Source organism: Drosophila pseudoobscura, chromosome X (genome assembly GCF_009870125.1).
Source record: "Drosophila pseudoobscura strain MV-25-SWS-2005 chromosome X, UCI_Dpse_MV25, whole genome shotgun sequence".
Classification (NCBI taxonomy): domain Eukaryota; kingdom Metazoa; phylum Arthropoda; class Insecta; order Diptera; family Drosophilidae; genus Drosophila; species Drosophila pseudoobscura.
The window spans coordinates 14,501,494-14,516,953 of NC_046683.1; the positions used below are offsets into that span (position 1 = coordinate 14,501,494).

General features: G+C 47.2%; 4 protein-coding genes across 11 annotated transcripts; 2 read left to right on the forward strand and 2 right to left on the reverse strand.

Annotated features, from left to right (window-relative positions):
• Positions 1-191: 191 nt before the first annotated feature.
• LOC6901371 (uncharacterized) lies at positions 192-7,994 on the reverse strand. Of its 6 annotated transcripts, none has more exons than XM_033384128.1 (11): positions 7,701-7,991; positions 7,376-7,493; positions 7,166-7,315; positions 6,956-7,105; positions 3,632-3,781; positions 3,424-3,573; positions 3,115-3,363; positions 2,837-3,046; positions 1,874-2,771; positions 515-1,798; positions 192-451 (listed from the first exon to the last, which is right to left on the reverse strand). In XM_033384128.1, exons 2-11 carry the CDS (start codon positions 7,489-7,491, stop codon positions 383-385), a joined length of 3,426 nt encoding a protein of 1,141 aa, XP_033240019.1. In that variant the 5' UTR covers positions 7,492-7,493; positions 7,701-7,991; the 3' UTR covers positions 192-382. The 6 variants fall into 6 exon arrangements, with proteins under 6 accessions (XP_033240019.1, XP_033240018.1, XP_033240017.1 ...); XM_033384127.1 differs by having other exon boundaries at positions 192-463; positions 7,545-7,991; XM_033384126.1 differs by having other exon boundaries at positions 192-463; positions 7,701-7,990.
• LOC26533360 (putative uncharacterized protein DDB_G0268364) lies at positions 4,766-5,733 on the forward strand. The gene is made up of 2 exons (XM_015186141.2): positions 4,766-4,920; positions 4,980-5,733. The coding sequence occupies exon 2, from the start codon at positions 5,003-5,005 to the stop codon at positions 5,558-5,560; it is 558 nt and encodes a 185-aa protein (XP_015041627.2). The 5' UTR covers positions 4,766-4,920; positions 4,980-5,002; the 3' UTR covers positions 5,561-5,733.
• A 328-nt stretch (positions 7,995-8,322) lies between the features above and the next one.
• Positions 8,323-9,329, forward strand: LOC6901369 (putative uncharacterized protein DDB_G0268364). Its single transcript, XM_015186136.2, has 2 exons — positions 8,323-8,516; positions 8,576-9,329. The coding sequence occupies exon 2, from the start codon at positions 8,599-8,601 to the stop codon at positions 9,154-9,156; it is 558 nt and encodes a 185-aa protein (XP_015041622.2). The 5' UTR covers positions 8,323-8,516; positions 8,576-8,598; the 3' UTR covers positions 9,157-9,329.
• A 340-nt stretch (positions 9,330-9,669) lies between these two features.
• mei-218 (meiotic 218) lies at positions 9,670-15,224 on the reverse strand. 3 transcript variants are annotated; one of them, XM_001354700.4, is made up of 7 exons: positions 14,924-15,224; positions 13,949-14,104; positions 13,677-13,883; positions 12,946-13,612; positions 11,212-12,884; positions 10,924-11,156; positions 9,670-10,835 (listed from the first exon to the last, which is right to left on the reverse strand). In XM_001354700.4, the coding sequence occupies exons 3-7, from the start codon at positions 13,793-13,795 to the stop codon at positions 10,519-10,521; spliced, it is 3,009 nt and encodes a 1,002-aa protein (XP_001354736.3). In that variant the 5' UTR covers positions 13,796-13,883; positions 13,949-14,104; positions 14,924-15,224; the 3' UTR covers positions 9,670-10,518. The 3 variants fall into 3 exon arrangements, 1 of the variants encoding a protein (XP_001354736.3); XR_004470392.1 differs by lacking the exons at positions 9,670-10,835; positions 10,924-11,156; positions 11,212-12,884 and adding exons at positions 14,196-14,263; positions 14,365-14,805 and having other exon boundaries at positions 13,471-13,612; XR_004470393.1 differs by lacking the exons at positions 9,670-10,835; positions 10,924-11,156; positions 11,212-12,884; positions 12,946-13,612 and adding exons at positions 14,196-14,263; positions 14,535-14,805 and having other exon boundaries at positions 13,760-13,883.
• Between the last annotated feature and the right edge of the window lie 236 nt (positions 15,225-15,460).

A 15,460-nucleotide genomic window follows, 5' to 3' on the forward strand; every position in this document is an offset into this window, starting at 1 on the left:
AAACGGAATTGTTTTGTGTTCTCTAATGCCATAGGAAGATAGGAAGGCCTTTCAGATTTGCACTTTTGCCATTCCCAAGACCCATATTTGACCATGTTTTTACAGCGTTCACTGTTCATAGTAAAGGTTCATTATTTGGACTATTTTCATTAATTATGAAGGTTTAATTTGTATTCGAAAGCATGGACAAGTGAGTTCGAAGCCCTTTCTTTATTGATTAATATTACAATATTATATTAAAGCTAGTAAGCGTGTGTAACAATTCGTGGGTGAACTCAAGAGATATGCCTGTGCATATAAAATTTTAACAATTGCATGATATGATATTAATTTGAAGTGTGACAGTGATTGTGAATGTTATTGTAGAAAGACTAAAATCATATTAAAATACTTCCAGACGCATGGCCAGCTTCGCAAATGACTCGTCGAACTGATTAGCGCAAATATGTTTCTGCGTAGACATCTGCAGGAAGATAATTAATCAGTTGAGAGGCTTATATACGGATCCGCTTACGTGTGAGATCAGGCTTCTCTCCGCTGGTGCCGCAATGCCGAGAACATCGATTAAGCTAGAGCAAGAGTAAGTGTAAGTGTAAGTGTAAGTGTAAGAGTAAGTGTAAGTGTAAGAGTAAGAGTATTGGGTGTATGTTGGCAGTGTCGAGGTGGGGTCGGTGGGGTCGGTGGGCAATGGTCCTTGAGAATCAGTTGACAAAATTGGGAATGACTTAGTTGTGATACGCAGAACGCCTTGATCTTCTTTGACGTCGACGAGGGATATGTCCTTGACCTTGTCCTTGACCTTGACCTGGTCTTGATTGGTAGTTTTGGTATCCTCCAGATCCATAGTGACCAGCTTGAGGCTGGTATTGGGATTGTGCGGTAAACCGCCGTGGAATGTATTCTGGAACGTTTGAATTGAGCCGTGAATTGAGCAGCGCAGAAATGACATCTGGAGTACCATCTCCTGCTTCTGCCGTTGGACTTGGAGTAATTTCCTTGCAAATGAATTCAAAATCGGTGCAGATGACCCTCGGGTCAACGGAAACTTCTCGTTCTTGTGTAGGAGAGATCGGTATGGGGTATTTATCAATCCCTTCTGACGACTGAGGTTTGTAGAATCCGGTGCCGGGTTTTGCGTAATATCGTTGATTTGGATCTGTAGCAGACTCCGAGCCGGGTGCTGGCTGAAAGGAGGTCGTCTCGCCTGGAATTGGACAGTATGGAATGAAATTCCCATCGGTGTGTGGCACCAGGAACTGAGGAAGCGCCAATCCCGTTCGTGGCCACATCTGGATGATGGTAGGCTGCACCGTGCCGATAAAGTTGAACCAGCCCCAGCCCGATCCGTTCCCACCCCCGTGCTCGGGAGGCTGGCCATCCGAAAAACCGACTGGGACACATTGTAATTATTGTTCTCCAATGCGGCCGGCACCGGCTCCGAGTCCAAACGGGCGGCTATCGTCCCCGTCTCCGGATTATAGATCACCATCGATGTTGATATGTGCTCTGGAATATCGATTCGACCAGGTGGTATAAGAATTTGCACGGCCATTTTTATGAACCTTCCCGTTTCACCATCGTATTGATCAAACGGAACAGCCAGAAAGCTAGCCGGATTTGGGCACGAAACCGAATCCGTGGTCGTCTGCGAAATAGGGTTTTGGTCTGGAAATTTACAGTTGCAACATAGAGTTTCCAGTGGTGGTTCCACCACCGGGTATGCATTCCCGATTCCCACGGTCCCGGATGGCATATGACGCATGACTGTGCGTCTTAAGCGCTGGTAACGGCGTCGCATCTGTTAATGGTAGAATGCAGAAGTGCAAAAGGAGTGGAACTGGACAAACAACCCAATGGGGTATGCATCACTTACGCTGATCTTTGTCGTATCCCAGCGATAGAACTCTGGTGGCAGAGGTTGTTCCATCGGATGCATCCTTCCGGTCAGGACACTCGGTTGTGTGGCCACCTGCTTTTGATTCCCGTACCGTTGGGTGCGACCATTCCGATTCTGAGTGTTGATTATCTGCTGGCGCCCACGGTGATACATGGTTGTAATTTGTTGCTGATCTGCGATTCCAATGGGGCCACAATTGGTTCTATTATATGACTGATGCTGGACTCCACAATTGGGTCTATTATATGACAGTGACTCGTTAATGTATTGCTGTTCTAATGCAGCTTGGTACGGCTGCGAATGCCCGTTATATGAATCCCGTTTGACGTAATAGCATTGTGGCGGCAAATTCCCACTATACGGATCTTGCCGGTGCATCGAATCGACCATATATTCTAGCTGCACAAAGGCCGTCTTCTTGCGTCTGCCGCCCCTTTTCCGGGGGCGTGTACGTGCAGTTGGTCGGATCAATGGGTCCACAAAAGTCTGCCCCATCACCGGATTCTGGGATGGACCCGCAACAGCCTGCCCCATCACCAGATTCGGGGATGAGTCTACACTGGAAGCTTGAAGGGATAACGGTGCTGCCAGATTCCACGTTTCTGGAGTGCCTTCCAGACCAAAATACTGCCCGATGCTTGTAGTGCCCACGAGAGCGCCTCCTTGATAAAGACATAGAGGACTATTGGGGGATACCCAGACGCAGGGTGCTGCTCCAGTCAAATCTTGTCTATTGGCAGCCGCTGCAGTTGCAGGCCCGCCATCATTTTGATGACAATTTATATAAGAGGTTCCATCTGCAGACGTGTCTGGAGGATCGTCATTTTGAGGGGTATTAGTACTGGGGAAACTGGCTCCATTAGCCGCCATCGGCCTTTAAAAAAAAGAAAAACCAATTTAAATCTACAGCCCAAGGGATGGATCTAAGGACACACTCACGGATCGGTATCTGTCGGTTCTGGTGTTGGTGAATATAGCTCCTGATCGGGAATTGTAGCGATTTTATAACCAAATAGCTGATGGAATTTTACGCCAGGGCGGAATGGCTGATTGTATCCAAGATCGGCGGTATATGGATTCTCGTAATTTTGGAGGGTTCCATTATCAGGACAATTGGACCCAGCCGGACCGCCGAATTGATGGCACTGACTGGAAAATGAAAGACACCATTCAATCTACAGCCTGAGGGGGGGGGGGGGATCTAAGGACACACTCACGGATTGGTATTTGTCGGTTTTGGTGGATTTGACTCCCGATGAGAACGATTGGATCCAACTGCAGAAGCGGATGGCCTGCCGCCATTTCGACGGGATTTATTACCAGAACGATTGGAGGCGAACGGCCTGTCGCCATTTCGACGGGATTTATTACCAGAACGATTGGATCCAACTGCAGCTTTGGATGTCTGATCGTTATATTGATGAGCACTATTACGAGAGCGATTGGATCCATAAGTCGCCATCGGCCTGTACAAGAAAAACTTCATTAAATCTACAGCCAACAGAAGAATCTAAGGACACTCTCACGGCTTGGTATCGGTCGGATTGACTGGATCTGAGCGATTGGATCCAACTGCAGAGGGTGAAAGCATTTCGCCATTTTGACGGGCATTCTTGCGAGATCGATTGGGTGGCTGACGATTACGAGAGCGATTGGATCCATTAGTCGCCATCGGTCTGTACAAGAAAAACTTCATTAAATCTACAGCCTACAGAAGAATCTAAGGACACTCACGGCTTGGTATCGGTCGGATTAACTGGATTTGAGGGATTGGATCCAACTGCAGAGGGTGAAAGCATTTCGCCATTTTGACGGGCATTCTTGCGAGATCGATTGGGTGGCTGACGATTACGAGAGCGACTGGATCCATTAGTCGCCATCGGCCTGTACAAGAAAAACTCATTTAAATCTACGCCCAAGCAATGGATCGAAGAACACACTCACGGATTCGGGTCAGGGGTCGGATCTGTCGGATTTGAATTGTCATCGTCGCGCAAGAACTCGTTCAGTGACAAAGTTGTACCACGGCGCCGTGCGCCTGGGTTCTTTTTAGGAGGCATGGCTGGAAGTAGTTCAACAAAATATTCAAACAAAAAAAGAACAAACAACAAACCGTCCAGATGCACGTAAGGCAGGCAGGCGTTACCCCTGACTCACGGGCCGCTAGAAGGCTAGAAGGCCGCAGGCGCAGGCGCGGCGACAATCAGCGGAAACAGCGATGGCGTCTCCGTCACCGGACCGACGCAGAACAACACAATTTGAAGCTCACCAGGCTCGCCTTACGAATGTTGCACGAAAAAAAACGGATGCACAGTTCAGTTGCCGCGGCAAGTATTATTTTCAGCCGAATATTTTCCCTAGACTTTGCTAGCACTTGTATTTTTGCAGTGTATGCCGCGAAAACTTCTCTGGTTTTTTTCACGACGATATATGTATCGTTTGTTCAATTTAACAATTTTTACAAATTTTTCGTATGCTGACTGTTTAATGCGTTGGCACAGAATGTTCGAGACTGTTAATGTTCTACTACTTGACAGCAAGTTCCAGGAAAAGCAGAGTTGCCAGGAGCATGCATCGACAGGAAGTAGAGATGATAATGTCAATTGTCATCCAATACAGGCTGCTTGTATGTATGTATGTATGTTTATGGAAAAATGGAAAAATAAAGCTGATGAATAGCTTAGATAAATTCTTTGGGTACTTGCTGATTAATTGATTGGCTTGAAACTATCACGGTTTTGCTTCTACTTGACAGTAAGCTCTGCAAATGGCGCAGGGTTGCAATGCGAACGTATCGACCGGAAATGGCGGAAATGGCGGAAATGGCGAATGGCAAATTAAGTTCCAGAATGTTCTAGAATGTTCTAGTATTGCCAAAACCACACATACATACACATTCCTTCGACGTTCTTGGACGTGTGCTCCATGGTTTATTTGAAATTAATTATTAATTAAATAATCCGAAAGTTAATAATTAAATCAATCAGATCAAAAGGAAGAAAACTTCCCATTTTCACGAACAGGTCACGAGAATTACGCTTTCGAAGTCTGGAAACAAAATACTGAGTCTATTTCGTTGCAGGTCGTAGTAATCTAGCAGCATCCATGGATATTGATGACGGGCCTGAGCCAAGCTGCTCAAAGCGTAGCAACGGGAATGATCCAGCCGATGACAAGGATAACGAGATGAGCCTTAAGCGCAGCCGCCGCGACGATTCGAATGAATCCGTGTCCCTGCCTGCCGCTCCAGTTACTGGAGTGCAGGTCAGCGCAATGGATTACGACATGCAGGCCAGCAGCGCTGCTGCCGCCACAGGAATAATGGCGGAGGCAGAGTCTCAGCAGCAGGAGCAGCAGCAGGAGCAGCCGCAGGAGCAGCAGCAGGAGCAGCAGCAGGAGCAGCCGCAGGAGCAGCAGCAGGAGGAGCAGCAGGAGCAGCCGCAGGAGGAGCCGCAGCAGCAGGCTCTGTTGCCGCTGCAGCAGGCTCCGTTGCCGCAGCAGGATCCGTATCAGCAGCAGGGGCCGTATCCGCTGGGGGTGCCGTATTCCATTGTCCGTTGCCCGGTACATCCGAATCGCGTATATGTGTTTCACTGGGCTTGTCTCCGTCATCTTGCCTACAATATGCCGTTTAATGATAAATATCATGGACGTGACCTCTAAACATATCGTCCCGAAAGAAAAACTGCTAGTAACACGTGGACCAATAATAAATCTACAAACCAAAGAGGGAGTAAAAACAGCAAACGGGCAACGATGAACTATCAATCAAAAAATATATAAATTTGCATGTATTCCACAAGGAATTATACCCATTAAAGAAAAAAACAAAAGAATTACTATTCTTGTATTATTGTATTGTACCTCTACTTAATATGCAAACATCAATCAATTCTTGACTATAACTTGATGAGTTAACTCCTGTTTCGCTGAATACTTTCATCTTTCCTTAGTTTTTCTTATAGGTATTGGTGGATCCATTTATCCATAAATAATCCCTTTGATGATATGTATTGTGGGACTATTATTGTTATTACACGGCTTTTTCCACTTCGACCATATATTTAGAAATTTCACTGGGGAACTTCAATACTTATAGCCAAAAAAGTCCCTCAAACCAATGCGGAAGGCTGACCACAGAACGGAACCCTTGGGAGTAGTACAATTCAAAGACAACAAAGATTCATTCCCCCACAACACAATGTTGCACAATTTATAAATTAATTAATTAAATATTTTCCATAAATATGTAATGTAATCGGGATTAATTGGAACATTTCCTCAAAGCATAGACCAAGATGCCTCCAATCATTTTAGCAATCACCAATATCACTTGGTATAGCATAAGTACCACATCTTTGGAGGCGACTTCAGAGCGAATAATGCCCACGACAAGGACCACAATGACGGCCGCGCAGAACAGGGAGAGCACCAGCCGCAACAACCAAGTTATAATATACCACATGATCAGGAAGAGCACTATGCAGCCGATGAGCGATGGTGAATATAGCTCCTGATCGGGAATTGTAGCGATTTTATAACCAAATAGCTGATGGAATTTTACGCCAGGGCGGAATGGCTGATTGTATCCAAGATCGGCGGTATATGGATTCTCGTAATTTTGGAGGGTTCCATTATCAGGACAATTGGACCCAGCCGGACCGCCGAATTGATGGCACTGACTGGAAAATGAAAGACACCATTCAATCTACAGCCTGAGGGGGGGGGGGGATCTAAGGACACACTCACGGATTATAATTTGTCGGTTTTGGTGGATTTGACTCCCGATGAGAACGATTGGATCCAACTGCAGAAGCGGATGGCCTGTCGCCATTTCGACGGGATTTATTACCAGAACGATTGGAGGCGAACGGCCTGTCGCCATTTCGACGGGATTTATTACCAGAACGATTGGATCCAACTGCAGCTTTGGATGTCTGATCGTTATATTGATGAGCACTATTACGAGAGCGATTGGATCCATAAGTCGCCATCGGCCTGTACAAGAAAAACTTCATTAAATCTACAGCCAACAGAAGAATCTAAGGACACTCTCACGGCTTGGTATCGGTCGGATTGACTGGATCTGAGCGATTGGATCCAACTGCAGAGGGTGAAAGCATTTCGCCATTTTGACGGGCATTCTTGCGAGATCGATTGGGTGGCTGACGGTTACGAGAGCGATTGGATCCATTAGTCGCCATCGGCCTGTACAAGAAAAACTTCATTAAATCTACAGCCTACAGAAGAATCTAAGGACACTCTCACGGCTTGGTATCGGTCGGATTGACTGGATTTGAGGGATTGGATCCAACTGCAGAGGGTGAAAGCATTTCGCCATTTTGACGGGCATTCTTGCGAGATCGATTGGGTGGCTGACGATTACGAGAGCGACTGGATCCATTAGTCGCCATCGGCCTGTTCAAGAAAAACTCATTTAAATCTACGCCCAAGCAATGGATCGAAGAACACACTCACGGATTCGGGTCAGGGGTCGGATCTGTCGGATTTGAATTGTCATCGTCGCGCAAGAACTCGTTCAGTGACAAAGTTGTACCACGGCGCCGTGCGCCTGGGTTCTTTTTAGGAGGCATGGCTGGAAGTAGTTCAACAAAATATTCAAACAAAAAAAGAACAAACAACAAACCGTCCAGATGCACGTAAGGCAGGCAGGCGTTACCCCTGACTCACGGGCCGCTAGAAGGCTAGAAGGCCGCAGGCGCAGGCGCGGCGACAATCAGCGGAAACAGCGATGGCGTCTCCGTCACCGGACCGACGCAGAACAACACAATTTGAAGCTCACCAGGCTCGCCTTACGAATGTTGCACGAAAAAAAACGGATGCACAGTTCAGTTGCCGCGGCAAGTATTATTTTCAGCCGAATATTTTCCCTAGACTTTGCTAGCACTTGTATTTTTGCAGTGTATGCCGCGAAAACTTCTCTGGTTTTTTTCACGACGATATATGTATCGTTTGTTCAATTTAACAATTTTTACAAATTTTTCGTATGCTGACTGTTTAATGCGTTGGCACAGAATGTTCGAGACTGTTAATGTTCTACTACTTGACAGCAAGTTCCAGGAAAAGCAGAGTTGCCAGGAGCATGCATCGACAGGAAGTAGAGATGATAATGTCATCCAATACAGGCTGCTTGTATGTACATATGTATGTATGTTTATGGAAAAATGGAAAAATAAAGCTGATGAATAGCTTAGATACATAAATTCTTTGGGTACTTGCTGATTAATTGATTGGCTTGAAACTATCACGGTTTTGCTTCTACTTGACAGTAAGCTCTGCAAATGGCGCAGGGTTGCAATGCGAACGTATCAACCGGAAATGGCGAATGGCAAATTAAGTTCCAGAATTTTCTAGAATGTTCTAGTATTGCCAAAACCACACATACATACATACATACATCTGCACCTCTGCTCACAAGTGCGCAGTCAGCTTGAAAAATTCTGCTAACCTCTTGTCGGTCAGAAATACACATTCCTTCGACGTTTATGGACGAGTGCTCCATGGTTTATTTGAAATTAATTATTAATTAAATAATCCGAAAGTTAATAATTAAATCAATCAGATAAAAAGGAAGAAAACTTCCCATTTTCACGAAAAGGTCACGGGAATTACGCTTTCGAAGTCTGGAAACCAAATACTGAGTCTATTTCGTTGCAGGTCGTAGTAATCTAGCAGCATCCATGGATATTGATGACGGGCCTGAGCCAAGCTGCTCAAAGCGTAGCAACGGGAATGATCCAGCCGATGACAAGGATAACGAGATGAGCCTTAAGCGCAGCCGCCGCGACGATTCGAATGAATCCGTGTCCCTGCCTGCCGCTCCAGTTACTGGAGTGCAGGTCAGCGCAATGGATTACGACATGCAGGCCAGCAGCGCTGCTGCCGCCACAGGAATAATGGCGGAGGCAGAGTCTCAGCAGCAGGAGCAGCAGCAGGAGCAGCCGCAGGAGCAGCAGCAGGAGCAGCAGCAGGAGCAGCCGCAGGAGCAGCAGCAGGAGGAGCAGCAGGAGCAGCCGCAGGAGGAGCCGCAGCAGCAGGCTCTGTTGCCGCTGCAGCAGGCTCCGTTGCCGCAGCAGGATCCGTATCAGCAGCAGGGGCCGTATCCGCTGGGGGTGCCGTATTCCATTGTCCGTTGCCCGGTACATCCGAATCGCGTATATGTGTTTCACTGGGCTTGTCTCCGTCATCTTGCCTACAATATGCCGTTTAATGATAAATATCATGGACGTGACCTCTAAACATATCGTCCCGAAAGAAAAACTGCTAGTAACACGTGGACCAATAATAAATCTACAAACCAAAGAGGGAGTAAAAACAGCAAACGGGCAACGATGAACTATCAATCAAAAAATATATAAATTTGCATGTATTCCACAAGGAATTATACCCATTAAAGAAAAAAACAAAAGAATAGTATTGTACTTCTACTTAATATGCAAACATCAATCAATTCTTGACTATAACTTGATGAGTTACTTCTTAACTAACTCCTGTTTCGCTGAATACTTTCATCTTTCCTTAGTTTTTCTTATAGGTATTGGTGGATCCATTTATCCATAAATAATCCCTTTGATGATATGTATTGTGGGACTATTATTGTTATTACACGGCTTTTTCCACTTCGACCATATATTTAGAAATTTCACTGGGGAACTTCAATACTTATAGCCAAAAAAGTCCCTCAAACCAATGCGGAAGGCTGACCACAGAACGGAACCCTTGGGAGTAGTACAATTCAAAGACAACAAAGATTCATTCCCCCACAACACAATGTTGCACAATTTATAAATTAATTAATTAAATATTTTCCATAAATATGTAATGTAATCGGGATTAATTGGAACATTTCCTCAAAGCATAGACCAAGATGCCTCCAATCATTTTAGCAATCACCAATATCACTTGGTATAGCATAAGTACCACATCTTTGGAGGCGACTTCAGAGCGAATAATGCCCACGACAAGGACCACAATGACGGCCGCGCAGAACAGGGAGAGCACCAGCCGCAACAACCAAGTTATAATATACCACATGATCAGGAAGAGCACTATGCAGCCGATGAGCGAGCCCAGGTCCGACGCCATCGATAGCTGGTTCAAAAAGTCATAGATTGTCTTGTAGAACGGGCCGTTCTCCAACTGGACCAAAGCCTGAGCTTTGGGTGGGGTTCCGAACCTGGCAGCTGGCTTCATTTTCAAATTTTCGTTCGTATATTTTTGGAAAATATTTTTGTGATCTAAACTGAGGTAAACTCCAAACATGAATGGATTGTCCAAACATTTATTGTTATATCTATTTCTGCCTATTTGGTGATGACATTTTTGGTTTGTTTGAATATTTGTAATAATAGATGTATGAAAGTAAAACGGTTAGTGGCATGGCATATCTTTTGCCTGGCTACATTTCTCGTACCTTTTCTAAAGGTAATAAGGTAATGTACCACTGAGAGCCACCAACGACATGGTGATGAATCACAACTGGTTAATAAGCGTAAGACCACACCGCAGTTGTTTGTTTGCTTTGAGCGCCTTACGAGTTACAAAAAAAAACAAACAAAAACACCAAAAAATAGAAAACTTATAGTTAATTGAGTGTTGCGTTATTCCATTTCGCCCCAGCTGCCGGTACTGCGGCGCTTGACTTGAATGCCCAGCTGTTCCTCGCCATATCGATCGAGGTAGTTCAACAGCCAGCGTGTGAACTCATCCATGTACGGATCAATGTGGGAAATCACACTGAATGTCTCCACCGATGGTGCGGGCATCTCTTGGGCACCAAATATTTTCTGCACAAGGTGCTCGCAGTGAAAAATGGCTACAATCACATCCGCTTCGAGGACTTCCAACCGCATCGCCAGCTTGGCAAACGACTCGGCGAACTGTTTCAGCACAATATACGTCTTGCTAGAGAATACAGCTGTGGCAAAGAACAAGAGAGAGGGTGACAGGTATATTAGGTATGGTAGTAATCCATCAATTAGAAGAGGATAGATAGATCCGCTCACTTGGTCGCTGCTTGCGTGAGATCACATAGTATTTTTGCAGCAAGCATTGGGCCGCATCCCCAAAGACCACCTTCCGCTTGTGCAGCAAGCCGAGAAGCATGCGCAAATCCTCTTCAGGTACGTTCAGTCCATCCTGCTCCGTCTTCTGGCCGTCCTCGCTGTGCAGCTGGAGCAGAAAACCCCACAGGCTGTCGCTCACCTGCTCCCCCATGTAAATGGGCAGGCCAAAGATACTAAAAAGAAAGAGCGTCAATCATTGAATTATTGATTCTATGGTAGGAAGCGTACGGGCACAGTTTGGCAAAGGCCACTGTCTGATTGTTGGCATTCTCCGGTTGCCAGTGCGTCCAAATGGCGGCTTCCAGTGGCTGCTCGCCCTGCGTCTGCGGCACGGGCACCGCTCCGTTCTCGATAGCCTTCTCCAGCTGTTCGCCATGCTCGCGGGACAGACGCGTCCAATCACCGACATAGTAAACGCCCTGTTGGGCCATCAGCAGGGGACTGGCCACCACCCAATTGTAGCGCACGGGCAGTGCCGAGTACGTGGCCTGCAGACCGCCCTCGTGAGGGCCCAGGAAACGTGGCGCCAACTGACCCACACTGGACATCAGACGATTGGCCATGGTGCCGTCGGTGGCAATGATGCACAGCGAGATGGGGGACCGCAACTCGTCCGGCTCGATGGACGCAATGCTGGCCAGCAGGACCATCTTCAAGTAGACGTAACAGTCCATGGGTACGCACTCCTGGCTAAGCTGGGCGCTCAGGGCATAGATAAAGGCATAGTCCGAGTACTGCGAGCAGATCAGTTGATACAATTTTTTCACGCTCGACGGCGCAAAGTTGAGGTCCGGCTTTGGGTGGGCTTCATTGGCTGGCCGACGGCTAAAGAGCTGATGGCGAGCCACAGTCGAAGAACTCGATTGTCCTGGAGGAGCCGCAGTTGGGAGAGACTTGAGTGCACTGTGAACTGTGCCATGTGTGTCTGGGTCTTCTTTGTCAATTTCAATATCAATTCCAACCATTGCCTGTTGGTTGTTGTCCTCCAAGTCCATATTGAGGAGCGGCCGACTGTGCATTATATCCCTGGCCAAATCCCCCTGACTGAGGTTCCATCCCTCCTCCCATCCCTGCGCACGGGTAGAATTGCTGCGGGGGGTTTGGGCATTGTCCGTATCCAGGATTTGGTTGGAATGCTGGTGGTGGTCCGTTTTGAGGTTGTCCATAGCTTGTTTGTTGTCCATAAAAGCCTGCTGCAGCATGTCGCGCATTGAAGTAATAGTTTGTTCCTGGTTTGGATACAAAGAGCTGATGGGACAACGGTAAATGTCCGAACTTTGGCACAAAGACACCACTTCTGTCTCCTGGGACGCGAATGTATATGATGGGTTCGATTCTTTGTGGTACCAAGAACTGAGGGATGGCAATTCCTGGCTGGGACCTGATATAGAGGATGGCAGTCCGCAACCATCCAACTGTGTAGTAGTAGCCACAGCATGATCTGTCCCAGTTCCCACCCCAGTGATTGGGAGGCTGGCAAGCCGAAAAACCGACTGGCTCACCATCGGGTGGCAGTTCTCCATGGGCGCAGGGTGCTGCAGCGGCAGTCGATCTTCTCGTGCCAATATTTCGCCTGTCTGTGGGCGATAGACTACCTGGGATGTTAAAACATTCTCTGGAATATCAATCCGTTCAGGCACCAAAAGCACTTCTATGGGCAATAGCCCTGGATCTGAAGTCAATGCTTCGGGAGCATAGGATGGAATAGCCGATAATATAATCGGATTCGGACCAGGAGCCGAATAAGTCGATGGAGCCGGAGCTGGAACACTGCAATAATAGTTGTATGGGAACGGTTGAGGCATGGGATTTTCCATTTCCGTCATCTCTCCCTGATTGGTATTCAGATAAGCCAAATCCTTGGCCGCAATGGAGCCTATCTTGCGTCGGGGACGACGGGCCTAAAATCGGTAGGCTTATGATAAGATGTGTCCCTCAGATTGGTTGTAGTACATCACTTACGAAGTTCATTCTGGTACGCTGAGTGGCCACTGCTTCCTGAGCCTGTGGTCCTACTCCCCAATCGTGTATGGCAGTGCCAGTGGTTGTTGGCAGCTCCTCTGGCATCACACTTAGCTGGGATGTGGCCTCGGGCTCGGCTTGGCTTCGTAATTGTCTGGCAAGACGACGATGATTCCTGTTGTCAGCTGTTTCCTGGGGTTCACTAGCAGATAGTTGAAAGGCATCGGCATCGGCATTATTCGAGTGATCGAGTAAAGCGCAGCCCTGAACAAGAGCCTCAGGCTGCTCCAGCTGCTGCCGTGTGCTCTGTATTTTTGTGGGCAGCGAGCTTAGCCATTTGGCCACCGACTCGCGCTTGTCGGGCTTTAAAGGTAGCGTCGGATCGTGCCAATATGCATCCTCTTTAGCCAGAAGAGCCCTCGTCTTGGCTCCAACAATTTCAAGCGGATTTTCGGATGCGTATTTAACAGTCTGCACTTTTAGCGACGCTGCCTGTTCGGCTTTATTTGGAGAACCTTCGATATCGTCAGAGTCCCAGTCGAATGCTGGCAGAGTGGCAACCACAGGTGTAGAGTTTGATGGCTTTTGATCGTTGTCTTGAAACGTTGGGGTTAGAATAGGGGTAACATTGCTGGTGTGACTGAATCCGTTTGATCCAGTGATCGTGCTGTAAAGGGAAAACTCGTTGGAATCTAGACCCTTTCATCGTCAAAGGCGCATCACACACTTACCCAACGGCACCGACCGGATTCGAGGTATTTTCCGACTCCTCGTCGCTGCAGAAATATTTGTTGAGTGGGACAGCAGCCGTACCCTGGCGGCGTGCCCCTAGGCGCTTTTTAGATGACATGCTTCAAAGCTGTAATTCGTAGATCCGGAAAAATGCCCAGTGATTAGGTATTTGGCTCCCAACTTCAGGTCGCAGGTGTAGGCATAGGCTAAACCAAAGCATAGGATCGTATCAGTTGTGTTAAGAGAAGGAATGGTTACTCGGAGAACTCACCTCTAAGCCGTACTATGGTAGGGCGATGGATACGGTCAACGGTGCGCGGCGTCTGAACGCAGGAGCTGGGCAGAATGGCTAGCAGGCGATAGGTCTCTGTTACTCTCAATTTTTGGTATTCACTCATAGGCCGCGAGCAATTGGGGCACAATGGCGCTAAGGGAGAGGGGTGCACGTTGATATTACTATGGGAGGCATGGGTTGTGGCAGGTGTGTGTCGTGCAGCTAAGCGGTAAGATGCACATACCATCTGTGGCGCTGGTCTGCAGTGCGTTGCGCATGCACCCGCTGCCGCAGTACCAAGTCGATTGGAGGCTACACGCGGATGAAGAAAGAAGAGAATATCGCTTAGGAAAGAAAGAGAGAGAGAGAGAAAGAGGGAGAGGGGGGAATCGACTGTCACCGATTTCGCTTACACCTGTGTCTCAGTTGGGGTATAGGCCGAAAGGATGCCCTGGACCAGGGACAGGCCGAGGCGTAGCGAATTCGCGGCCGGATCGAACAGCAAATTGGGACTATAGGGCAGCCCCACGACGCGCCACTGTGCGTGCAATTGGCCAATGTCGATTGGCTTGAGGCCGGCTACCTTCAATTGGTCCCGCACTAGGCCGTACACCGAATACTTGACGGCTAGGCCAAACTGCAGGGGCTCTTCGACTATGAGCGGCAACAGCGATGGAGCATGCGTCAACAGATCAGCGTAGATAAAGTCGAGGCGCAGCAGCAATGGCGTCAGCAGTTTTTCGGGTGTGCGTGTGCGTCTGTAGTCCTCGATGAATGATGCAACGGTCCCTTCGACTATTTTCAGCAAATGTGTCTCGCGGCAGAATTTTTCCACTAACTTTTGCTCTTGGAACCTAAGCAGCGTGCGGCCATATAAAACATTGAAGTGTCAAATAACATTGATGTGCAATTTGAGTGTTATTTCAAGACAATGGTATTCTCATAATTCTTCGACATTTGTTGTATACTCACTGACTAAAGCGTTGGCGCAAAATGTCGTCGTCTCTGACGTTCGAAAGATTCTCGTTGGCTTCTGGCTCCGCGAAAATGGGATTCACATTGAACATTTTACTGCGCAACACGAGTACTCGCTTGCAACTGCAATTCTAATGGGTGCAGCTTATTTTCACAGCACAAAACGACGCAACAGCCAATGTGTGGCGAATTTGAAGACTCTTTTGAAAGACGGTGCAATTTTAGCGGGATAACAAGTGCTCAAAATGTTAGCGGTGAGTGTCCAACTATATCGATGGTAGATTCGATACATCGAATGATTAATTCAGTAAAATATCAAATATCTAACAAAAATGTACGACTACCGATATCAAAACTGTCGATATATCAATAAAGGCGCTCTGGACATGCAACTCTTCTAAAGCAGCACATTACACACACTGACATGGCCAATATGTATGTATGCATGCATGTTATATTCTTCGGCCTAAGAACAGAATTAGTTTCCATCTAGTTATAATTGATTCATCCATTGTCAAAATTCCAGTCAGTGGG